Source organism: Pleurodeles waltl, chromosome 4_2, assembly GCF_031143425.1.
Source record: "Pleurodeles waltl isolate 20211129_DDA chromosome 4_2, aPleWal1.hap1.20221129, whole genome shotgun sequence".
Lineage (NCBI taxonomy): Eukaryota > Metazoa > Chordata > Amphibia > Caudata > Salamandridae > Pleurodeles > Pleurodeles waltl.
This window is the reverse complement of record NC_090443.1, coordinates 482,914,318-482,940,090: the sequence shown is the minus strand read 5'-3', so window position 1 is coordinate 482,940,090 and position 25,773 is coordinate 482,914,318. Positions and strand designations below refer to the sequence as shown.

The 25,773-nt window shown below is 42.6% G+C and overlaps 1 protein-coding gene across 2 annotated transcripts in view; it reads left to right on the top strand.

Annotated features, from left to right (window-relative positions):
- The window catches only part of HOOK2 (hook microtubule tethering protein 2), a 223,062-nt gene that overhangs the window by 70,279 nt on the left and 127,010 nt on the right, over positions 1–25,773 (top strand). For both annotated transcript variants that reach the window (XM_069231854.1, XM_069231853.1), the window contains 3 exons: positions 223–285; positions 1,227–1,307; positions 5,731–5,891. In XM_069231854.1, coding sequence (XP_069087955.1) covers positions 223–285; positions 1,227–1,307; positions 5,731–5,891 — 305 coding nt within the window. The remainder of the gene's footprint in view (positions 1–222; positions 286–1,226; positions 1,308–5,730; positions 5,892–25,773) is intronic.

Sequence of the window (25,773 nt, the reverse complement as noted above, 5' to 3'; positions counted from 1 at the left end):
CCCATAGCATTTTTTGCTGCCCAGTTCTTTGCTATTCTGTAGTCGGGCTCTGTTTTAAACTGATCTTACCTGACTGCTGTTTAGCACAGTGCAAGCAGGTTATTTAAGATTCAGAATTTTAAAAATGTCACGGAACCACTCTAAACTAGAACTGTGCTTCGGCCTCGATAGCTGCTTCAGTTCCCCTCTGCTCAGTTTTACAATTGTTTTATTTGAATACAGCTTATGACGAAGGATACCTCTGACACACTGACCGCAGAAACCTACGGCAACTTTGATTGTCAGGTAAATATCCAAACTCCAAGAGGGTGGGGTTTAGCATTTGAGGAAAAGAAAGTCTTGTGGTGTAAGAGGGGAGCAGTACTGGATAGGCTTAGTGAGCTAATAAGTGGCTTACATGTTGTTAACTGAGAACGTGCCTGCAGGTTGTCAACATAGCAAATTGTGGTGTTACTGCTGCCAGGGGGAGGGGGAGGCTTTGCAGTTCCGTGGCCTTTGATGGCTCTGCAGGTGTCGAATCTGGAAAAGACCAGGCGTGGGTATAGATCATGTGATGGATGTCACCCTGTCCCAGAGAGTATGTCTCAGTGGTGGGTGCTGTCCAGAAATGGTTGGCATTGCCGTAATGGAGAATACATTCCTAAAGGGGTTACCTTCAAAAGTCAGTCTGGACTAATCCAAACTTTTAGCACGATGCCCAGTACCAATTGCACAACCATTAGTGAACCTTTAAGGTATTTTCTGCCAAGGAGGTCCAAAACTATGGAAGGTTTTTCCAGGACCTCTTGTACTTGCTGCAGTAATGCAATTAATGGAGGGGCCTTTGCTCACATAATGCCGGCAGTGGCTACAATAGAGCTGACTCAGTAGGGTGCTTGCCTTCTGATTTGAATGACGCATTCAATGTAAATAAATATCTATTAGTGTACTCTAAAAACATGGCAACCCAGGAGCTTTAATTACTTCAAGGGACTTTGCTCCCTTAATTCCAGTGGTGCCTCCATGGGAAGAGTAGTTCCTGTTGCTTTTTCTTATTTTATGTTCTTCTACTCTCTCAGGGGATTTTCTTGTATGTTGTATGACTGATACCCCCAGATCCAATAGGGAGAAGAAATTCCTGGAGAGCACTTTTATCGTTTAGTCCAAACAGTGTTTCCATAGGAAAGGGCCTTTTTAACATGTGGGTTTTCAACGCTCACAAAACCTTTGTTTGATCCTTTCCCCAGTCTCGAAAGTATTACTTTCTGAGTGATGACGTGGAAGAGAAAGAGGATGTGATGCAGCGTTGTCACGACCTGGAGCAACAGGTACGTTTCAGACCGATTATATATGTGGGTGGGTCAGACGTATTAACTGGAAGTGTTTGCTGGAAAATGGTGGTCTTTTGTTATGGACTGTATCCTGTCCTGTCCTTTGGACGTTGATTCACACATTCAGTCGTTTAGAGGGAGTACTAATGTTGGTCTGACTGCCCTGTTACCAAAAAATCCACACTGAGTTCTATTCAAGAATTTTATGACAAGTGACTATCTATACCTATATTAATTTACAACAATCCTGCTGGGTCCCTGGGTGTGACTGCGGTGGATAAAAAACACAAAGGGAGCTAGTGTCCACCCTGGAGATTTTCCACTGTAGCTGTGTTTTTTGTTTTTTTTGTTTTCTTCTTTCAACTGCAGTTTATCGTTGCATACCTCTTTAGTGATTGGTAATGTGGTGGTTTGTAATTCTAAAATCTTCAATGCATGCCTTAACTTCTGGGTGTGAATTTTGTACTCGTGCCTTTATTGGGAAGCACCATTTCTAAGACCCCTGTACTAGATAGGCCCAGTTGGTTCCACCCCATCTGTCTTTGAAACCCTCTCTTTGAAGGGTCAGGGTTTTCTTCCCATTCAAACCTTTTTAACCAGAAATGTTTGTGTGTACTTGTATACCAAAGTGTGGATGTATTGTATTTGTTTGTGCATCATATGTCCATGTGTGTCTTTATTTGTGTTGGTACATACACACGTGTGCATTGGTGCGTTTGCAGTTCCGGTTTCCAGCGCTTGAGAGACATTGTGCCATCAACCTACCCCTGGGATCTATCTAGTACAGTGCTTTAGAAAAGCTTGTTTACTAGGTGACGGTATTTGCATTATAACATCTTGGCAAAAGGTTTTTCAAATATTTACTTCTAGTCTAGTTTAACTCAAGGCCTGGAGAAAGGATTCTGGATATTGGGTGAGTTGTACAACTCCAGCTGCTACTCGCCTCATCTTGTAACTGATGTTTTTTTTTCTAGCCTGCCTCCTAACAGCCAGTCTCTGCCAGGGATGGAGGCCTGCGCAACCTGTCCCGTCCTTTACAACATGCTGCATCCTTATCGTGCATGGGCATGACTTTGAGGAAACCTAATAACTGCTTTTCTTTCCTCTTTCTCGCTCCTTCCTGAATTAATGGTTATCTTTCCACACAGATTAGTCCATTCCTGTCACTTGTTCTCCAGAACACTTTGCTGCTGAACTCTAATAAGAACACATGGACACAAAGAACCAGGGCAGTCGATTTAAGGCACAACCTGTGTTTGGGGGAGGGGAGACTTTTTTTCTGTAGCAAGCGATTTGGTGGGTTCCAACCATATAAATTTAACTATGAAAAGGTAATAACCGTTGGCCATGTGTTCTTGTGACAATCCTCTTTCTTCAAAAGAAGAGACACACTAGCTACAGGGGCAAGCAGAACAACTGCAGCAGTGTGACGCAACTTGAATTGACTGACAGTGTGGAGCCATGATGAGTTAAGGAGTGGTGCAGAAGAAACCCTCTGATCTCGAGCTTCAGGATATGTAAAGAGGTGTCAGGGTGGTGCCAGATATTGAAGGAGATTAAAATTGAAGGATCTGTGTACCTAAAAGCATGTTTGACATGAACGATTCCTCACTTTTAATTACGTTAAAGTCCAAACTTCAGCTGACTCAATGTCCAAGATTGACACTGCTACTGGCATTCTGCTTGCCCTTTCAAGTCACACACTATAACATTCTCAGTTTTGCCTATGGAGACACTGATGCTTTCATGATGTTATCTTATAAGTTGAAGGGGCCGACAAAGTAGTTTGTTTCATTCTTAACAACTCTTTCTTGGTTTCATAAACTATAATACCTCCCTCTACACATTGTAGAGTGTGCTAAAGTGAGGTCAGGAAAAATGTCATGCTTATCTTTAAGTGTATTAGTTTTTGTACCTTGCACTGCGAATTCAGCCTTGGTTGCTGGGACGTTTGACATGAGTCAAGATAGCAAGATGAACGTAGAAAACGAGCCCTTTTCCTGAAAAATTAGCAGGTTTAGGAAATGAATTATGATGTGTAATTGAACTAGTTGTTCTCTGAACAAAGCCATCTGCCAAATACCGTAAAGTTCTCTGAGACTAAAATATATATATATATATATATATATATATATATATATATATATATATATATATATATATATATATATATATAGATTTTTTAAAATTTTATTTTGGTTGAGAGCGTTTTGTTTACTGCGACATCTAGGACATGTCTACCGTGAATTCGGGAAGGTCCTAGAAGACCCTCCAACCGGTCTTGCAGTTGGTACTAATAGTTTCATATTCCAGGTGTCAACGTATAAACCCTGTATGTAAGAGTATTTTTCATTAGCACTTTTTTCATATTTACTATGTACTTATTATGTGGAATTGATTTCCTTGTGGTAACTCCCCTTTTCTTCTGACATGTGGAAGGTACAGTTTATTTCCCTTAGCCAATGGTGGAAACATAATAAATGCACAGGTTGTTCGTAGCCAGTATGTTACGAATAAAGAGAGCTTGTAGAGGGGATACGTTATAAAAGTAGAAGAAATAAGTTGAAGGAAGGGAATGAAGAAATTCCCTTTTTGTTTGGAGTCTAGGATCAGGAAAAAAATGAATAGGTTAATATAAATCCAGATAAATGGCCCATCATTCAGCCTGGTTGATTGAAGTCCGTGTTGGCTGGTGATATTTGAAAATGGTGGGGCGTACAACTTACCCTAAATTCAAATGTGTGACCCGAACTTCTTGGTGGGTTTTGGGGTTCGGTGGGAACGGTTGTTCTGCTCTCCAGACCATTTTGAAATATGTGGTGTTAAATAGTACATTTTAGAACCCAGTTTTTATATAGCTCCTGTAAAAAGCCATAGGCTCTGAAATGCCACTCCTGAAATATAGCACTTTCATGATGTGCCAGTGAGCCTTACTTTTGTGAGTAGTTTACCCCATTAAAAAAAAACATTTATTATTGGTGCCAATCACATTCTTTATATCAGAAGTGCCAGGGCCAGCATTTTGTCTGTGGTGCAGCCCGCATACCATTGGTGACCTATGTCAGAAATTACTTCTAGGAAGTCACAGCCAGAGATCTGTCATAGTTGCAAGTTGCTTCCCACCACAAATCTGACATGGCTGTTCTCTAATACGATAATGATAGCCTGAAAGAGACCAGGGCCAGCACTTCGTCATGGGTGTCTGCTATCCCCCTAAACCAATAGTTACCTCCGGCATACAGGGGCCTGTCATTTCCCATGGTTGCCCCCTTGCCTTATTCCAAGATATCCACCATTAAGCCAGCACCAGCAGACGGTGGCCTCTATGTGATACAACTTCATCACTTGTTTGCAGATGAATTTTAGTATAGTACCAGAAGGAATGTAGATTTTGTGGAGCGGTCATGCAGAGGTGCAAGTCAGAGGACCAATGATATGCACCCTGTTAATTTTTTTCCTCTGCATAGCACTTGGGATTATATGCTTAAACCAAGTTGCTTTCTGTTTTCATCTTTTGAAACCGAGTAAAAAATTCTTCAACCCTGAAAAAAGCTCGGAGTCCATCATATGCCATACAAACGCATTTCTCGATCACAGATAACATGCATACTCGGTGACACTGCCGACGGTTATGGCTGTGATCACGCCTTTATTCTTTTTTTCTTTTTCTCTCACTCAATGCTCCACAGAAGTCATCTTGCTTATTGCAAAGCTAATAGGTCAAAAAAGCAAGACATGTTGATCTTGCTAATACTTGTTTTCCAGTAGCTCTTTGCATGCTACGATATTTAGGTCCGCAGTGTACAACATAAATATAGAACTTCAAGCTCCCACATTAACGGTTTGTTGACTCTAAAGTTGGGGCTGGGTGAATGTGTCTCTCAAACTTGGCAGCACTCTAGTACTTGTAACTGGTAATTGATATAAATGAAAACCTATGCTTTTACTTACACTGGTCTCTTCAGTTAAGATTGCATGACTGCAGTCTGTTCCTCTTTTTGTTGGGCAACATTTACTTAAATGAGTTAAGTACTAGTATACTCCTTTTAAGTGAATCCTGGGGAAATGTCTTATGTTTGTTATTTGAGCAGCCTTGGATTCCCAAGTGTTCGGGAGTGGCGGGTGGGGTTCCTCCAGAGTCTGTGCCTCTCAATACCTTCAGGATGGTCTTTGCCAAGGACCATGACAGCCGTGCTTCTCACTTGCCACATGCTGTGTCAGTGACCTCCAGGAAGCCCTCAGATGTCTCTTATATGTTTGACAGGACTAGATGCTGCAGGTGAAGCTTGCCCTTCTCCTTTTACGGTAACTCCTACCCACAATAGGAATTTGTGGTATCAACTCTTGGTTAACTCTTCTGTTGCTACTCTACTGCTATGAGTTTGTTGCACCAACTCTATTGTTAACCTCCTTCATTTAGATCTCGATCATCCTCGAGGAGAAGAATATCTTGGCCACTGAGAACAGAACTTTGAAAGAGCGACAGAGCAGCCTTGATCCTTTTGAGAGCACCGGAGTCACAGGCAAGAAGCTGCTCCTAATGCAGAGCCAGGTCGAGCAGCTTCAGGAAGAGAACTTCAGGTACGTAACTTAGAGAGGTAGAGAGGGACCAAAATGGTTGGAGGCAGGTTGGGAACGTGCATTTCTGCTTTTTTTTTTTTTTTTTTTTTTTTTTTTTTTTAAGAAGCCTTTATTTTACTGTTGGTAAAGAGCAAGACACTGGCTAGAGAAGCAGCACTGTGCCACTCCCTTTATTTCTCCTCTTAATTATTTCTGCTGCCCAGTTTCTCCTTCTAGGGAAGGAGAATATCCTGGAGAAGTGGAGTTATAGTGGCTATGAGCAGTGCCATAGCATGGGCTGCAAAGGTGATATCTGGTGATGTGATGGCGAATGGTGACTCGTGCCCGCCATGCACAGTCGTTTTTTTTTCTCAATAATTTGACTTCTAATGTTTCAATGATATCTTTATTGACGTTATAAAAGTTGTCATGAGTGCTGTAATATCTGGGGTAATTAGCTGTGCATGGCAAGGGCACGAGTTACAGTTACCTTAGTCAGCGAGTTATAGTTACTTGAAATAACTAAAACTGCTGAATTTCTATGGTTTTGTGCAAGTAAATTCAGAACCTAACAAGAACGTCCCTGTAACCTTTGTTTTTTTTTCCCAGTGAAATTCTATTTTTTTTAATTTTTATTTTAACGTAAAGTAGTTTTCATTACTAAATGTTAATCCAACCACCTCTGCACACGGCCTGCGGCCAGTCCCGGCAGCAAACCCTCCAACCCCACACTATGCACGACCTTTGGCTGTGCGCAGTGGGAGTTGGGCACTGGGTCTGTCTCTCTGGGTGTGAGAATAGATTAGAGAGGGTGTCTCTGGTTGTGTGAGAGTCTATGTGGGTGTGAGTGTGTCTGATTGCGCTCTAACAGATGAAAGATGCATTCATCTCTACAAAGGATTTCAGATTATTTTTCAATATGGAAATACTGAGTAAGCACACTTGCTTTTCCTTTGCCCAGGAGTTAGGATCATTTGTCCTTTCCAGAAGTGGAGTTTCAACTGGTACACCTGCTACATTTATATATTTTTAAGTGCGTCCTTTTGAGGTTTAATTTCTGTGAAATAAGGATCATAGCCAGAATGGAAGGTCACCTGCTTGTTTATCCAGCAAGCGTCCACAGTTTTGCATAAAATGTCTTCCCACATGGGGCACTTTCCACGGGTTCATTAGTAAGTTCTACCTCGTTGGGTTCATGTCCATTGTGGGGGAGGGTGGCTACGTTGCCCCCTCTCCCCCAGCGGATTTCGGCCCCGGGGACCCCATCCTCCAGGGCCCAGCCATCTCTCCAGGGTGTCCTCCAGTGTGCAGTAGGACCTCAGGGAGGGCCTGAAGCCCCTGCTGTCACAGCCGGCTCCCTGCCTCCTGCGGGAGCTGGCATTCCTGTCACAGTGAGGGAGCTGCTAAAGATGCAGCTCCCTCTCTGTGTGAGCAATAGTTTCCTCTGTTTCCCTGTCTGCATGTCTGCAGGCAGGGAAACTGAGGAAACCTCCGCTCGCAGCAAGTGGGAGCTGTTTGACAGGTCTCACTTGCTACGAGCAGAGTGTTTACTCTGACCTGGCAGAGCTGTCAGAGCAAGCAGCTGTGTCCCGAAGTGGGCAACCCGGAACCTAGCAGGAAGCTGCGCCCCCCCCCCCCCCCCCCCCCCCCCAACATTAGAATTTGCCCCTGCATTTCATTAAATATTTGCCCTGGGAAGGTGGCGGTCCATGGGGCTGCATAGCCCCCAGCCCCTCTCCCCCCACACACACACACACACACACACACACACACATATTATTCAAATATAGCCTGTAGGAGGGGGCGTTTCCAGGGCTGCGAGGGGGGGGGGGGGGGAGTAGAAAGGGTCATGGCCCTCCACATGTTTAATTCAAAGAAAGCCCTGGGGAGGTGGCACTCCCTGGGGCTGGGGGAAGGGGTGCTGTGCGGCCCCCCACCCCCAGCATTCAATTCAAAGATAGACCCCGGGACGTGTTGGTCCCTGGGGCTGCCTGAGTGTGTGGCATCCAACAACCACCCCCCCCCACAATTCATTCAAAGATAGCCCTGGGAGGTGGTGGTCCCCGGGGCTAATCATAGCCCTAGGATGGTGGCTACATGCTCCCCCTCCTTTTTCAAGGAGCTGATCTACCTGGGGGCTTCATTAAAACAAATGTGGGAGGCCGAGCTTGAGTATTTTTTTTTGTTTTTAATTTTCTAATTTTCACCAAATCTGCCATGACACTCTGTGGGGTGGTAGGGGGGTAAGAAGAAAAAAAAATGCTTTTTTGCTCAGCACCACAGCTAAGGGATCAGGGTGTCCCTGCCCCTTAAATTTTTTACCTTTTTTCAGGGACTCTGCTTGAGCGGAGTCCAAAGATGTGTTGGCAGCCAATCAGATCTCAGTATGAGATCGGGAGAGTTCAGAGCTTTCGCGTCCCTATGTATACATATTTAGTTTTTGGTTAATTTCTCAGGAACTACTGAATGCATTCACACCAAATAACAAAGTCGCTTTCTGGACCAAGAGCTACCTTTCTGCCAAACTTGTTGTAAATGCGTCCAGTGGTTCTCCTGCTATTCCTGTTAAATATCCCTATGGAAAAATGCATGGGGGGAAAAAGCGTTTCAGGACACCCACTTTTTTCCGGCCCCCCCACTTGACGGATCACCCCAAAACTTTCCAGACAGCAGCTTAAGTGAGCGCCATATATTTTTTGGTACATTTTGTGAAGATTCATCAAACGGTACCAATTGTTATCAGAAAAACAAAAAGCGCTTTTTCTGTAGAAACTAGCACCTAACTTTAACTACCTAGTGGCGACTGCTCTTATGAGACAATTACAGTCTGAAACAAACAAGCACACGAGAGCTGCATGTACCGGAACGGCAGACTGCCGTAATGTGTTTCAGCCATGCAAACGACCCTGCTCACACAACTGGATGTCATTCTCCTTTCAGCTTTAATGTACTGATTTGACTAGACAACTCATACAAGTCTCTGCAGATTAATGTAATTCGTAAGAACTTATTGCGATAACGGAGAATAGAACTTGAAGAAGCCGAAGTCTAAGTATATTGTAGAGCTCAATAGTCAAACCCCTGGGGGACTCAATACTTATGAGATTTGTACACGCATCTATAAGGTTTAGGTATCTTCAGAATCTGATGCCATATTGTTAGTGGCTGATGGTTGTAGACCCACAAGTGCTTAATATTTAATATTTCATTTCTTGGTGCACTGATAACTTATAGGACATTATTGTAATAATAGGTTTCAAACTGATATTCCACTTGGGAAATACAACTTATTATAAATAGTGTTTGTGATAATATGTATCAAAGTGCCAATTACTTATTTAGCCAATAGACACTTTGCTGAATGAAATTGTGTAATAAATTAAATTTATATGCATGTGTCGAAAAATAAGTTCTCATAAGTTGCAGGCATCAGAAAGTATTGTATTTAAGCACTGTATGAATATAATAAATTCCACTATAACAGTTTGGTTTCTATGTTTGAGTTGTCTAATAATGTGAGCACATAAAAACTGAAAGGAGAATGGCATTGTGTGAGCATGGCCGCTTGCACAGTCAAAGCGCATTCTGGCAATCTGCCAATAAAGTAAATTTTCTGTACACGCAGCCCTTGAGTGTTGACACCTGTTTCTTTACCATATGGAAGATGTTTGATTCATACAAAGGGAGCGGTCTCAGATTTGCTGATGCCTCTCTTACCCCACCTTGGTTTGGAGCATGGTGGTACCCAGGGCCAAACGGAGATGTGACTTCAAAACATAGAGTGATCGAATTAACCAATGAGGATGCTATGACTGACTCATGTTGTGGCCACCTTTACAGGAAAGTAGGATTGTCTCTGCGTCCTGAAAATGTAAAACCAATAAGGTATAAGTGGGAAGGGGTGTCCTCAATTCCTGGACCTTGTGTGTGTGTTGGGTGAAGCCCCCATGCCTTTCCTCCCCCGCAGCCCAATTTAAACATTTTTATTTTTTATTTTGGCTTATTGTGATTCCATGAGATTCACGGAGGATCGGAAAACCATTATAACAAAAACAGGATGAGGGTGTGAGTCTGGTGGGCTGACCACATACTGGCGGTTGACCCTGTAACTAACCCATAACATGAACGTCAAAGGACGTGCGAGGCAGGTGGGGTGGCCAACTGTGGGAGTTCAGCGCAGGCACAGCTGGGGTTAGGATTGTCTGCTGGCAGGTGGCGGTGGTTGGGTGCAGAGCGTGGCCATTCATGGAGGGGTGTGGACACAGGGCATGGCTATAAGCATGGGGTTGCTATAGTGACTCATGGTGATAAAATATTACTTTACATAAAAATTAAAAAAAATAGATATTCACTGATTAAAAAAAAAAAAAAGGTTAAACAAATATTATAGTTGGGTATGGTGATGATATCTTACTTCATAGAGAAAGCTCCTTAGAAATTCACTGAATTTAGCATTGTGCTCTGCTTATGGCCTCACACATTACATCACTAATGACTTTCTTTGACATCACTGATGACCTCTGGAAATGACATAATTGATGAGAACACTGGGCACGGCAATGGCATGAGTTATAGTTACTTCAGTTGACTGGCTTTTTAGTTTTGAAATATTATGTTAATACTGACATTTTCACCTAACTGTATTGTAACATTAATCTTTGTTTTTTTCCAGTGAATATATGTGTATATAGAAACGCACCCTAGTGTATGTGAAGCTGATGCTAATATTTCTTGAATAACTCTAATATTTTTATTCCTGCTGATTTAGTATGTTATGCCTGTTGTGTTAAACACATGAAACACGATTTCTGTTCCTTCAGTAAATGAACATGACTATGTCCTCTGTAACAATGGCTTCATTCTAACTGCACATCTTAATAATCACTCACTTATTTGAATGCTAAATCTTGGTTAAATATCGGTGAGGTTATTCTTGTTGCCAAGGTTTGCATAAAATAGCTTCTTAGTATTTGACAATGGACTTAATTATCACTTCTTGTATTGGTCGGCATAATTTATAACAACAATATTGTTGGCTCACTCAACTCACTAAATAGGTGAATCTTTTAAGTGCAGAACTGTTTTCTTTTTATCTTCCAGTATATGACAGTCAAATTGCTGTGTTTGGTGATACCTTTACACACATTTTAGCTGTAGTTATGTTGCATTAATGAAAAAAAGTTTTTTAGCATACAAGTGAAGTTTCCGACTGTTTTGATCATTGTTTTGCATCCTAAATACCGATTGTTCTTTCAGTAAACAATGCATTGAATACAGAATTTCCCAAACATATTTTAAGAATGAGTTCCCTACTTGTCTTTACCATCCAATGCTTTTCCTAATGAGACAGCTTTCAAATTGTAATTCAATATTGGTTATTGTAATTAATCCATGTGTTAATAAGAAAGTGCCCCTTTTTGACGTGGCCACCCCCTCTTTTTGCCTGGATGTAATTTTGGCTGAAAGTGCACTGGGTTCCTGCTGTCCAGGTCCCCAGTGCCAGATCTCTTTCCTAAAACTGTACAACTGTTCTCCAATAGGCAATACCTTCTCCCCCCTGTCAATCCCTAGTAAATGGTACCCTTGGTACCTAGGGCAGGGGTACCAAAGAGGGTGCCTAAGGGCTGCAGCATGATTTGTGCCACTCTCAAGGACACCTCACCTAGGACATGCACACTGCCATTTCATGTGCTAGGTGAGGGGTCCCTGCAGCTAAAAGGGGAAACCACGACATGGCACACAGCCTGTTTGCCATGCCCACTAACACTGCATGCAATATATGCAAGTCACCCCTACAGCAGGCCTTTCAGCCTAAGGCAGGGTGCAATATATTATATGTGTGTACATATCTGCCAGAGCAGATATGCCCATGCTATATATTTGTCGATTCTTGGACATAGTGAGTGATCAGGAAAGCCATTTTACGTACATGTGCTGGACACTGGTCAGTGAGAATTCCTGGGTTGCATGATGGCTTCACTGAAACTAGGGATGTTTGGTATCAAACATCTTGTATTAATAAACTCACTGATTCCAGTGATGGTTTTATAATACGTACACTAAAAGCTCACCTTAGAGGTGCCCCCCTGAAAGCCCTTCCAACTGCTGGTGTATTGGCTCACTAGTTTTAGCTAGCCTGCCACCAACAGACATGTTTCTGACCCCCAGGGGTGAGAGCCTCCACTCTCAGGTGGTCAGGAACAAAGCCTTCTCTGGCAGGGATGTAAACACACCCTTCCCAACAGGATGAGCTGCACAACTGCATTCCTGTGCAGGGGGCTTTAAAGAGCAGGTCTGGCTTCTCTCAGAAGGAATGCTGACTCACACCCCCCCTTTCCCATTTGGCACCTGGACGGGTGGAAAAAATTAGTCAGACGTGTCCACCCCTCAGGTCAGTTACACCCCAAGGGTGAGCTGCCTGATGTGGACACAAAGTTTCAAACTTAGGGGGTGTATTGACCCCACGGGTAAGTAGCCATTGGCTACTACCCTACACTCCTCTAAGCACCCCTAAATTCAGTATTTGGGGGAACCACTGGGATCAGAAAAACAGATCCTGCGGACCTGAAGAAGGACACTTCAGAGACGCAGAAGTGAGAACTGAAGACCAGTGACGGACTCTGCGCCAACCCTGCCAGCCTGCCTGCTGACTTCGACAATCCTGCCAAAGATACCTTGTCTTGCAGCTTCTTTTGCCTCCAAAAGTCCTGTAGAACTGCCAGCCTTCACCTAAGATCAAGGCACTCCTGTGGAGCTGCTTCCGTGCATCTTACAGGTGCCCCAAAAGACCCTGAGAGGGCTCCAGCCCGTCAAAACTTGACGCCGGACAGCAGCACTGCACCCGTGCCCCCTAGCCTGAGTTGAAGTGGGCCAAGGGCGCCAGCGTGGTCCCCAGACCCTCCAGAGACAAAGTCCATCTTTGGTCTTCCCACTGCGACCTTCAAGTTCACACCTGCAGCATCTTTGTGCAGGACCTCTTCTGACAGAAACGTGACAGTCCACTGCACCTCTACACCCTAATGCCACATACTGAGGTGAAGAGGACCACTGGGGTCCCTACTTCTCAAGGCTTTGTGAGACCTGAGCCCACTTGGTTCAGTCGGATTGGGACCCCAGTTCCACGACTGTAGCCTCTTTCTGCAGGCCCCCCTTTACTGCGACTCCCCCTGGCGACCGAAAGCTGACAGTCCAAGAAACCCCTGTACCCAGCCACCCTGGACCGAGGAGAAGAGCACTGCTGGTGTCCCCACGTCCCAGAGCATGGCAAGAATTGAGCCTACTAGGTGGTTCAACCGGACTGGTCCCTCGGTCCCCACATTCAGCATCTTTCTGACTGGACCGATACTCATTGACTTCAGTGGGGCACCCAACGCTGAACTGCACCTGGCTGCCCCAGTGCCACCCGAGGTGACCTGTTGGTGTTGCCTAGGACCCCACCCTATACTTAGCTTAAATCTAGAACAACGGTCCTGTAAGTTGTTGTGGTGTACCTGTTTACTGCATATGTTTTCTCTGCCATAGGGTAACATTGCAGCTTCAGAAAAACGCACAAACTCTCGATTTTTCAAACCCGTGATAATTTCTATTGCAAAACGTACTTACCTGATCACATTGATTCTGGCGCCTAAATATATATATCAAGATACTTGATACTTTTTGTAAATAGGTGTGATTGCCTTATTGAGTCGTGTCTCACTTATTGACTGTGCCTATGGTAAATGTCTAACACTCCTCTCTGATAAGCCTAAGGCAGCTCGACCACACTACCCCCTAAGAGAGCACCGTGGAATTGCTTGAGCAAGCCCCCATCCACTAGTAAGGGAACCCCTGGACTCTTTGCACAGTATATCTCATTTTGATGTACTATATAAAGAGCCAGCTTACTACATTAACCATGCAATAATCTGTTTTTCATAAGGAGTACAAGGTAATAATTTGCCTGTACTGAAATTAAATTATATTTCATTCTCACTTTCTTAGCATCTTTTGATGATTGCTCAAATTATAGAAATAAAATGTTGATATTAACTAGGTTCCATGGAGCTCTATGGCGCCTGAGTTCTTGTTAAGAAGACTGCAGTGTAAATCTAGTGTGTAACAGTTTATGTTCATAGCTGTTAAAAATTTCCAGTGTTTTTGTCACAGCATCAAAATAATTGGACTCCTTCAAAAATGTAATATATCATATATTTAGTCATTTTTGAATCGTTAACTGGGATATTAAATATCCCTTGAATATTTTCGGTATCTCGTTCTCTTGTTTTTCAAAGAGCTTTTGCAGCAGACTTATGCATTATAGCAATAGCAGTTCATGCAGTTAAATCATATCTAATTCCTTGCTACAAATTTGTTTTCATGCAGTGCAGTTATGTGTTTAATAACTTTTATTAAATGTTTGCAATTCATTAACACTAGCAAAGTATGCACGTTATTTGTTGAATAATATCATTCAAAAATATAAACTGTTATGGAAAATTGCATGCTAGATGCAAAACATCTGACCCACGACTCTGCCATCTTTCTGTTCCCTCGTGCTGATTTTTATTGGTATAGTTACATTCTAAGGTAAATAACCTAGCTGAATATATTAATCAGGTAATACAAATGAATAGCTCAATTGATGCCTAGAAAAAAACATGAGTGAGTATTGACACATTCTGTACATCCTCATTATAGTATTTCGATTGAGATTTAAAATGGGGGTCGTTTGCTGCAAACTCTACTTACTCCCTGTTTGGAACTTGGACTTGTTCCTGTTGTTGTGTCAGTAAATTGTTGTTATTGCATTTATATATGTAGATACCAGTCTGCATACTTGGTGTAGCAAGCCGTCTGCCTGTTAATGTTCTACAGTGAAATGAGGATCAGTGTTGTACATTGAATCGTGTGTCTTTAATTCCCTAAGCAAATATTTGTCTCCGTTTTCTTCACTGAGGAAGGGTCTTGGAGTCCAGATGTAATCTAAGTCGAGATGAAGTGTGTGTGGAACTTGGACAGTCTCTGCTGGCCCTAAAACGTGATAATCTAATTATTTCCAATAGACAGCATCTTGCAGCAGGGTGACTGCTATTCTCGGGTACTGCTGTTTGGTAACTCTGTGTTTTTCACTTCAGTTGTTTATCTTTTAAGTGGTGTAACTGGATTCTCCTCACTTGGAACATATTCTCCATACACTGTTGATAACAGAAAAAACTTAACTTTCATCCAAATTCTTAATGACATTGATGTTAGTGTAAGCCAGTCGTAATTTCAGGGTGGCCACCTATGTTCTTTCATGCTCTCTTTAAGCTTTTTCCATTTATTTTGTAAAGAAGGCTTTTCGTTGGTGTCTTTGCTTTGACTAAGTAGACTCCCCAATTTTGTCATTCTGATTAATAGTCTTATAATTCGGTATTTGAATGTTGAGAGCTAAAGTTACTGGAGAATTACCATTTTTGATTCATAGACATTTCATCACATGGCGACCGTGACTCACACTCAACACTGGTGTTTCCCCCGCAGTGATTGCCATTTGTTTTTCTTTCTTTAACTCGGCTGCTCCCTGTACCGTTAGTATTGTTAATTTGTTCTCCGTCCCAATCTACTATCAGACATTTCTTACCTACAACTGCTGCTTTGTTTAATTAGGCGCTGCATTGCAGGCAGCAAAAGGTTTGTTGGCAGGAACTACACGTCCCAAAATCAGCATATGCAAACTTTCATCCGACTAATTTACTGATCGTAGAGAGAGTGCGTTTGGAAGGGTCACATTAGCAACACTTTTTTTCAGGACTTACCAGTGGGTCATCCTGTAACCTGGACTGATTACTCTTTAATTCTGTAATGGAAATTTGACTGCGACATGGTCTGTGAAAGAATTGCCTTACGCACAGTCTTCAGTGGTTTCGGAAATTTCACTGGTCTGCTATACATGATGGCCCACACAATATGAATATATTTTGTGCACTTACATTCTTCCAGCTAATGGTGATAGTATTCCCATTCTTGTTCCTTTCGTTCTCATCACTGGTATTGAAATTTGATGGGTTTAACTGAACTCTTCCTTCAAATCACAATCCCTTTACCATGAGCTCACCAACTTTGGTAATAAGTCGGACACACAATATAATGCTGGAATTGCAGTCTGACTTAGCCTATCCTAGATATGGTACAAATCTTGCAAGAGAGTAAAACTTGATCGATCATGCAGATCCTCCCATCCGGTGCATACATTTCAGGCATCTAGTAAGGGAAGTGGTTGGATAGCACACATCTTGGCATATTATTTATTGTTCTTGTGCACCTAACAGGTTCTGACCCAATGACCCACCATTGCCTAAGACCATTTTACTAGAGGGTTGTTGTAATATACTGCTGGCTGTCTTGAAAATCACATTTGAACTAGGTCTAAAGGCATGCTGGGATTGGGCACTTTCACTCACCTTAGCAGTTACCTCTGGTAATGTCAAAGGCTGGCACTTGATCAGAATGAAATATATGAAGTCTACCCTTATCTTCCTAGCTTAATAAGATTCCTCGATCTGTACCGTGGCTTTGAAGTCTACTGACTGAATCGGGCAGGCATGATCGAGGTGCACAAGAAGTTATATGCATTGCTTTCTACAATAGAGTTGGGGGAGGGGGCCAAGCAGTTGTAGAATGTTTTTTTACTATTTTGACGAATCTTGCATTGTAGTACATGTTGTTTAGTTTGTCTTGGAAACAGCCACCATTGACACTCTTGTAGGATGCGTATTGTTGAAGTAAACATGGCATACACAAACCGTATTCCTTCATGATCGGCTTTTAAGTTAAGTGGTTAGATTAATTTGGTATATAGAGTTCTCCTACTTTAGGTATGTTTACAGTAGAGAGCACATCTTGATACAGGTGAGTTTCTTATTATATGATTGGACTGCTTAGTTTAGTGTCTCTCTGCACCCATCTGGTTTTTGACCAGATAATTTCTTTACAAACCTGTTCTGTTGATTTTGCAGGCTCATCTTGGACAGAATTTCCTTTAGACTTAACTCCCTCACTCTGGTGTGCCAACTTGTGCTAGACATCACAAATGAAGCTGTTGCTAGAGAGCATTTATTTCGAACTCAGAGCGATTTAACTTTTATCATCTTTCCACGTGGGTCTTTGTAATCTTTGGCCCCCAGGTGCTTCAATTCAAAATTCCATCCCTCCACACCGAATTATGAATCCAAAATGATTAAAGTAGGAACTGATTTGTCAGTTTGCAAGGCTAAGTGGGATGCATTTAGTTCTGCAATTAGTGCAGGTGAGTTCAGTAAGAGCTTCACATGCATCTTTTTGATTTATAAATTCTGAACCCTCAAATTTCTGCTGCCCATACCAAGGAGTACAGCTGCTTTGTGCTTGTTTTAGACTGTACTGGTCCATCAGTTAAAAATATTTCGTGGTATTCATGGAGTTCTTGCAGATGGATGGGAAGGAATAACCTGTTGATATGGGATGAACTATTGTGTCTTCAATGTACGATCATGCTCAAGTTCTACGTCAGTACTTGCTTGACTCACAGCTGATTGCACACAGGAAACGCTTAATAATCATACATTTGTAATGCTTACTTCAGTAGCAGCACCCAAAATAGTATTGGTATTACTATAATTGGTTTCCTTCCTTGTGATAATTGCAGTCTGCACTGCAGCAAATGTTTTGGCTATTAGAGCATAGCTCTCATTCGCTGAGGATTTATATGTAATGGGTATTTGTAGGAGGCTGGCCTGGCTTATAGTGGGCACCAATGGTACTTACACCTTGTGCCAGGTCCAGTTATCCCTTAGGCTTAGGCTGATAGAGGTAGCTATAGCAGAGCAGCGTAGGCTGAACTAGGAGACTTGCAAAGCTCCTACTATACCACTTAAATCATATAGGTACTATATCATAAGAAAGTCAATACTCAGAGTTACTAAAAATAAAGATACTTTATTTTAGTGACAATATGCCAGAAATATCTCAGAGGATATACTCCCTTAGGAGGTAAGTAAAATACACAAAATATACACACAAACCAAAATGAGGTAAGTAAAACAGTCAGAAATTAGTGCAAACACTGTAGAATACAATAGGATGCAATAGGCCTAGGGGCAACAGAAACCATTAACTAAGAAAGTGAAATGCGAACGACGAATGGACCCCTAGGCTAGTGTAGTGTGTAGGGGGTACTGGGCGTGTAGGAAAACACTAAGGGTGTCCAAGATACCCAACCCCAAGGCCCTGGAAAGCACTACTATTTCTCCAGAAACACACTAAAGTGGTGACAGAGGATTTTGCAAAGACCACAACTGACTGCAAAGCACTGAAGACGGATTCCTGGACCTGAGGACCTGCAAAGGAAGGGGACCAAGTCCAAGAGTCGGGAAAGTGTCCAGGGGGGCAGAAGCCCACTAAACCCCAGATGAAGGTGCAAAATGGCTGCCTCCGGATGGAAGAAGCTGAAGATTTTGCAACAACGAAAGGTGCTATGAACTTCTCCTATGTGCAGAAAATATCCCACGGAGTGCTGGAGGATGTAGAGTTGTTTCCTTGGCAAAATACCGCAAACAAACCTTGCTAGCTGCAAGATTCGCGGTTGAAGAAAAAGGGTGCTGCCCGGGCCCAGGAAGGACCAGGATGTCGCCACTTGGAAGAGGAGACAGAGGGGCCCTCGGCAACATAGAGAGCACCCGCAGAAGACCTTGAACACAGGTTCAAGAAGTCTGAACACGGTGGTCGTCTCAACACTGCAAAAGAGGGTCCCACGACACCGGAGATCAACTCGGGGAGCTGAGCATCGCAGAACAGAGTGCTGGGGACCTAGGCTTGGCTCTGCATGCAGGATTTCGTGGAAATGTGCACAGACGCCCTTGTAGCTGCAGTTTACGCGGTGCACAGGATTACTGTCTGGAGAGGAGAGGCAAGGACTTACCTCCTCCAAATTTGGACAGTTGGACCACTGGACAGTCTGGGTCACTTGGGTCCACCACCTGTGTTCCAGGGGCCACGCTCGTCAGGATGAGAGGGGTCCCAGAGTAATGGTGATGCTGAAGTTTGGTGCCTGCTGAAGCAGGGGGAAGATTCCGTCGACCCACTGGAGATTTCTTCGTGGCTTCCAGTGCAGTATGAAGGCAGGCAACCCCCAATGCATGCACCACCAGGAAACAGTCGAGAAAGCCGGCAGGATTAGGCACTCCAATGTCGCTGGTAGTGTTTTTGCTACTTTGTTGCAGTTTTGCAGGCGTCCTGGAGCAGTCCGCGGTTGATCCTTAGCAGAAGTCGAAGAGAGAGGTGCAGAGGAACTCTGGTGAATTCTTGCAAGTCGTTATCTGAGGAAAGGCCCACTGGAGAGACCCTAAATAGCCCTCAGAGAAAGATTGGCCACCTAGTCAGGTAAGCACCTATCAGGAGGGGTCTCTGACATCACCTGCTGGCACTGGCCACTCAGAGGCCTCCAGAGTGCCCTCACTCCTCTGGATCCAAGATGGCAGAGGTCTGGGACACACTGGAGGAGCTCTGGGCACCACCCCTGGGTGGTGATGGACAGGGGTGTGGTCACTCACCTTTCCTTTGTCCAGTTTCACGCCAGAGCAGGGACTGGGGGGTTCCCTAAACCGGTGTAGACTGGCTTATGCAAGGAGGGCACCATCTGTGCCCTTTAAAGCATTGCCAGAGGCTGGGAGAGACTACCCCTCCCCAGCCTTTAACACCGATTTCCAAAGGGAGAGGTTGTAACGCTCTCTCTGAGGAAATTCTTTGTTTCTGCTTCCTGGGACTGGGCTGCCCAGACCCCAGAAGGGCAGAACCCTGTCTGTGGGGTGGCAGCAGTGATAGCTGAAGAGAAAACCCCAGAGAGCTGGTTTGGCAGTACCCGGATTCCATATTGGAGCCCCGGGCATGCATGGAATTGGCACCCCAATACCATATTTGAAATGGGGGGTGGACAATTCCATGATCCTAGACATGTTACATGGCCATTACATGGCCATATTCGGAGTTACCATTGTGAAGCTACATATAGGTATTGACCTATATGTAGTGCACACGTGTAATAGTGTCCCCGCACTCACAAAGTCCGGGGAAATGGCCCTGAAACTGTGGGGGCACCTTTGCTAGTGCAAGGGTGCCCTCACACTTAGTAACTTTGTTCTGATTAGCAGAGCCTCTGTGACACAGTTAGGCACTACACAGGTATACACATTCAGGACACAAACTATGAGCACTGGGGTCCTGGCTAGCAGGATCCCAGTGAGACAGATAAAACACACTGGCATATACTCACAAACAGGCTAAAAGTGGAGGTAACCATGCTAGCAAGAGGCTACCTTCTCACAGTATTGTTTTCCCTTCATTACAAATCAGTAAAGAAAAATATTAAAGGTATTGTTTGTCCCTTATTATAAATAATAAATGTGTATCCAGATTGACTGGGTGTACTTTTCAGATCACTAAATTAAGTGTTTTTTCTTTTTAAGTCTATTGAGTATTTGCATACATTCGTGCTTCACACCTTTATTTTTAAGAAAAGAACGGATCAGCCGATGTAAGGACCTCAGTCAGTATAATGTGACAAATATGTTAAGCGTAAATTTAGGGATCCAGTTAAAATGATCTCATTCCCTTAAATAATTGCGATGGAGGGGGTTTCAAGCATCCGGCTTTCTCTAATAACCCAGGTGTATGCAGGTTATTTTCCTTCACCGAATAATTTACATCCTAGAATTATTACATTCAGAAAGCATACTTCGACTTTTATGAAATTAATCTTGTAGCCTATCATACTCCTACCCCTGTTAACTACTGTTATTTCTACGGCATAGCTCACTCGCCTCCTGTCCACTTTTGTCTCCTCTTATCTACTAGATCACTGCCACCGATCACCTCCCTTCTCTACTCAAAAGCCATTTCCTACTATGTCTCCTTCTGTCACCCATTCACACCAGATTTACAACCAACACAGCAGGCTAAACCCCCACCTTTTGACAACCACACTCCCTGCACCTATCTCACCTATTGCAGCATGCCAAAGCTCCCAATCCTAACTGATCCAAATTCTCCCTCCACTTGCTACTTGCAATTCCTATAACAAATATGATATACAAGAATATTTCAGCTATTAGTATTCCCTCATGGTCCACAAACACAATTTCCCCTTCACAAACACATTCGACACATAATACCACGTGCCACCAATCCTCATCTAACACCATAACCAATCCTACCGCCAGAAAAGATCAGACCTTCCCACCTTGACCTTTCACACTTTCCTTCTTCATCTAACACTAATCACTCAGCTCACCTCAATAGTACACAAACCCACCCAATTCATGTCTCTCATACCCACCCAACAACGACTCAATTGTTGATTTTTGGATCATTAAACAGGCCTGGACAAACTTAGTCACCCACTCCCAATTGTGAGTCCGATTTTATCAGGGCAAGCTATTTTGGGGCCTACTGACCTGTTCTTGCGAGGGAGCTCCAGCTGGCAAATAACAGGTGCTCTGTTCATTCAGAAAGTGACTAAGCTATGCAGATGCCTTTACATCTTGTTTTTATCTTCTAATATTTGCTGTGGTTAAAAAATGGACGGCAGATGTCCGCTTACACCGGTTTACAAACTGTTTGCTTATTTAATACTGGAGATTGGCGTTTACTTTTTTCTGTGACTGCAAAGTTAGTGAATTTTGTAAAGTGAACTATGTGACAATCATGCTGGAACACAGGCAGTGTGACATGAAAGGCTGTAGGATGACCGTTTTTCTCCTAACACTTTTAAATAGCTTGTAACTGACCTGTGCAAATACTTCAGAATATATTAGCAGTTAGGGAAGCACTGTAATTCTGAAACGTGATGAGAACAAATATTTTAATAGGATCAAAGCAAATCAAAAGACTTTACTTTAAACTCACTGTACACACATTATCTTTTGTATGCTATATCGTTTTATCAGTAAAATTGAGTGTCCGTGTAAAAGTTGTGGCATTTGCATTGGAAAATATGCTGTCACACCGTTCTACCACATCATGCTTTAGTATTTTATTCATTAAAAAGGAGAGTTTTGAACTTGAACTGAGAATAATTCCTGCCTCTTCCTGATGACAATGCTATTAGTGAACTAAGAGGCAAGTCAGGGGTTCACATGTACCCTACACGTGGGCTAGTATTGTATAGTACATACAACAAAAGTTTAACCTTATAAATCAAACAGAAAAGCTTTTGTTTGTACAGCAGACGTACCAAACACCCTTATTTGAAGGTGCTCTCATATGTGATAATTATGTAAAAGTGACTTGGTGAAATAAAATATTTGCCTAGGACCACACAGTCTGAGACAAGTTTACGGGTCAAGTGCATTACAGTCAAGTCGAATAGATTATTCAGGTCAGCAGGTCTGCTAAAATGTTTATGCTTTTTCAAGGTCTGCTAAAACTAGACCTCCATGTTCCATTAACTCCTTGCTTACACCCTATTCCACTCTCAGCAAACAAAAAGGAAAAAACACCAATCTCGCAAACTTTGCATCATCCATACTGCACCACAACAAAACTCAACTCTGTTTTAACACAGCAGCACAACCTAATCCTGTACCAACAACTATTTCACCAAGGCAATCTGAATCTTTCTCTCTCTCCCATAAAACTCCATTTATACTCTGATAAACCTACTTGAGCAGGACAGTGAGCAAGGAATGCCACAATCCCAGCACCATTACTCCAACAATTCCTCCAGAATTCAGCAGAAGATCACACCTTCTCACCTTCCAGTTCTCTCAAAGAACATAGCTTAACCAAAAGTAACCACATATACATAAAGAGATCAATGGATAAGACCAGCAACAGCCCAGAGATATATACTTCCTTCCACAAAGCAAAACTACCTCGTCTAAGTAGCTTGTTTATGAATGACCATTCGATGAGCAAAAATAAATACAACATCTTTGATCTACTAGCAGTTACAGAACTAGAAATGCTAAAACTTTAAACTGAAATCTGGTTGGCAAAAGACATGCCGCCAGTACTACATGAAGCTATCCTCCTTTATCTACCCATACCCAAGAAGGGAAGAAAAGGTGACCGACTTGGTACTTTATTTAAGGACAGCATAATAGTTGCCAACTTGGAAGAGGTGACTGCATAGTTGAGAAGCCCTTCTTGATTGATGCCAAACCATCCCCACTTTCACCTGCCACTTCCTTTTGCTCTCTAGACCTGCACAAAACAATTTAAATTTTATGGATGCTTTCTTGGCCAGTCTCAGATCAACAAAACTGGCCAACATATCTGTACTTGGTGACCTGAACATTTGGCCTGATAAACCAAATAAGCCTCAACCGCATGCTATCCTGTGTGGACTAAATACACACAACTTACAACAGACCAACTCTGGACACACCAAGATAGGTCCTACATTGGATGTCATTTATTCAAACCTAGACTGAACCAATATTTAAAATAAAAAATCACCTATTACATGTTCCAGTCAGAACTGCCTCAATCAATATCTCAAATTATCACTTCAATCCTAGCATCCTAATACAGCCTCCAGACAGTGGGACAGACTAAATGTGCAGTAGTTGGAACCACACCTAATATATACTCACCTGAAAACAAACTCAGTAGAAAATCTGTATGAATACATTTCCTCTGCCTTTGATTTATTAATCCCCAAAATAAGTGCATAAAAGACAAACTGAAGGTGGCCCCTTAGATGAATGAAGTACTGAAAAACATTAGCAGGCCATTCTCAGCACTTCAACACAGATGACTGAAGTACAACAACGCTCAAGATAATGTGCCTACACAGACACAATAGGATGTATAGATCATTCATAAAGAAGCTATTCTAGCAGGATCAACAGTGCCCAATCAAGGAACTTCAAAAACTATTCTATGAGAATTTTGAAATTCTTCAAGCTGTCAAACCTCCACCATCCTTTGACAAGCTTTCTGCAAAACGCTAGCAGCCTGTTATCTCAAATAAGCAGACACTCTTATCTACCAACCAAGAGAAACAACAGCTCCCCTGTAATACAGACAAAAACAATCAGCGCAGGTACACAATCTAGATCAGCCTTTCAAAAAATTACAACCTCAGAATTTGATGACCTACTAAAAGTCAGCAACCTAGCCGGCAATCTTGTCTGACCCTAGCCTGACACACAATTTCAAAACTGTCCTCTGTCAACATTGCAATCTAGCCCAGTGAAAGAGATTAACAGATAACTCTTTAAAAATAGGAACTTTCCTGGAGATATTAAAGAAGGTATACATAAGCCCCTTCAGAAGAACCTCTTGGACCAAGACCACAACAGCTACTGACTAATCTCCAAGTTAACTTTTCTGAGCAAAACTATAGAAAGAGCAGCCTTTTTCCATATCTTAGAATACAAAGAAGGAAAACGTGTCTCAAGCTGGCAAGCAGGCATTTGCCCTGGGTGAGGACCTAAAGCTACCTTCCTTGCAATTTGGGACGACCTACAAAACAGAAAAAATGGCGTGACTGCATTACTACTCTTGGACTGTTCAACAGCTTTTGACCCATTACACCATGACATATTACTTCTTAGACTTAAAGAAATTTGTATTGCTGTAATCCCTCTCAATTGGATTTCCCTTTACCTAAACAAATCCTACCAGTTTCCCATGCCACGTTTCTCTTCAAATCATTACTGCATAAAAACAAGAACTTCACAAGGATCCATAATTTCATCTCCATTTACTGATGTATACACAAAACAACTATTAAATCTTATCATGTTTCAAATTCACCTGATACCACAACTAAGCAGATGACACACAGATAATTCTTGACCTGGATAGAGCAATCCTGCAATCGTCATTGACTCCCCACTTTCTGTGAATACTCAAGTGGACCGGTTGTCCCAATAAGCTTTCTACACAAAAACACTCTTACACTCACTTTCCCCATTTTTGGATTTCTTCAAAAGTTCCAAGCACCATTCTTCCTATCCATTCTTGACTATGCTAACGCACTCTACCACAGTGTTCCACTCTCAACTGTCAGAAGGCTACTAATAATGCAAGATCAGCAGCAAGACGACTTCTAGATGTAAATATGTAAACCCACATCTCCAATTCTGAAGGCTGTATACTGGGTTGCAATGACAAGAAGATACTCTTTTACACTTACCTGTACATCACACACACCGATCTTAATTCAAGAGACCAAAGTTCAGTAGATCAAAAATCACAAAATACTCCCAATCTATGAACTTGTGCTGCAGACAGGTGCTGTGCCTAATAATTCTGCTTACAGGAAGATAAACTTTGGTATCCCTAATTTCTCTGTTCAATCTGCAAATCTTTGGAATTTTCTACCTGCAAAAATCTGAACTATTGAGAATCACTTAGGGTTCAGAAGGACGCCTAAGACATGGTTATTCCCAATGTTATCCAACAAAGAATTTACGATTCCCCATTTTCTGCCTATAGACCGATACCTTCCAGTACCCTAGAACAGTGGTTCCCAAACTTTTTCGACCCGCGGCTCCTCATTCTGTTACTTTTGTTTGGCTGGTGTGGGGGATGTAAGCCCAACCTCAGGAGTACTTTCATTTTTCTCCCTGAAAATAATTGGTATGAAGTCGATGAAGGTATCATAATCATAAGTGTAGTCTTATCCTATCCATTGCGGAGCCTCATGCAGTGTCAACGAACAATTGGGGGGCATGGGGTTCTCGGAGAAGTGAACTGTTACTGCATTGCGATGTAGTGTTGTTTAAAGAGCTGTGTCTTCAGCTCGTTTCTGATCAGGCTTTGTGAGGATCTGATAGATACAGGAATGTTGTTTCAGATCCTGGGTGCATTGATGGAGAAGGTCTACGTCTGCCGTCTAGTTTTTTTCTTTTTTTCACATTATTGACTCCATTCTGATGGTACCAGGTAAACTTTTGTC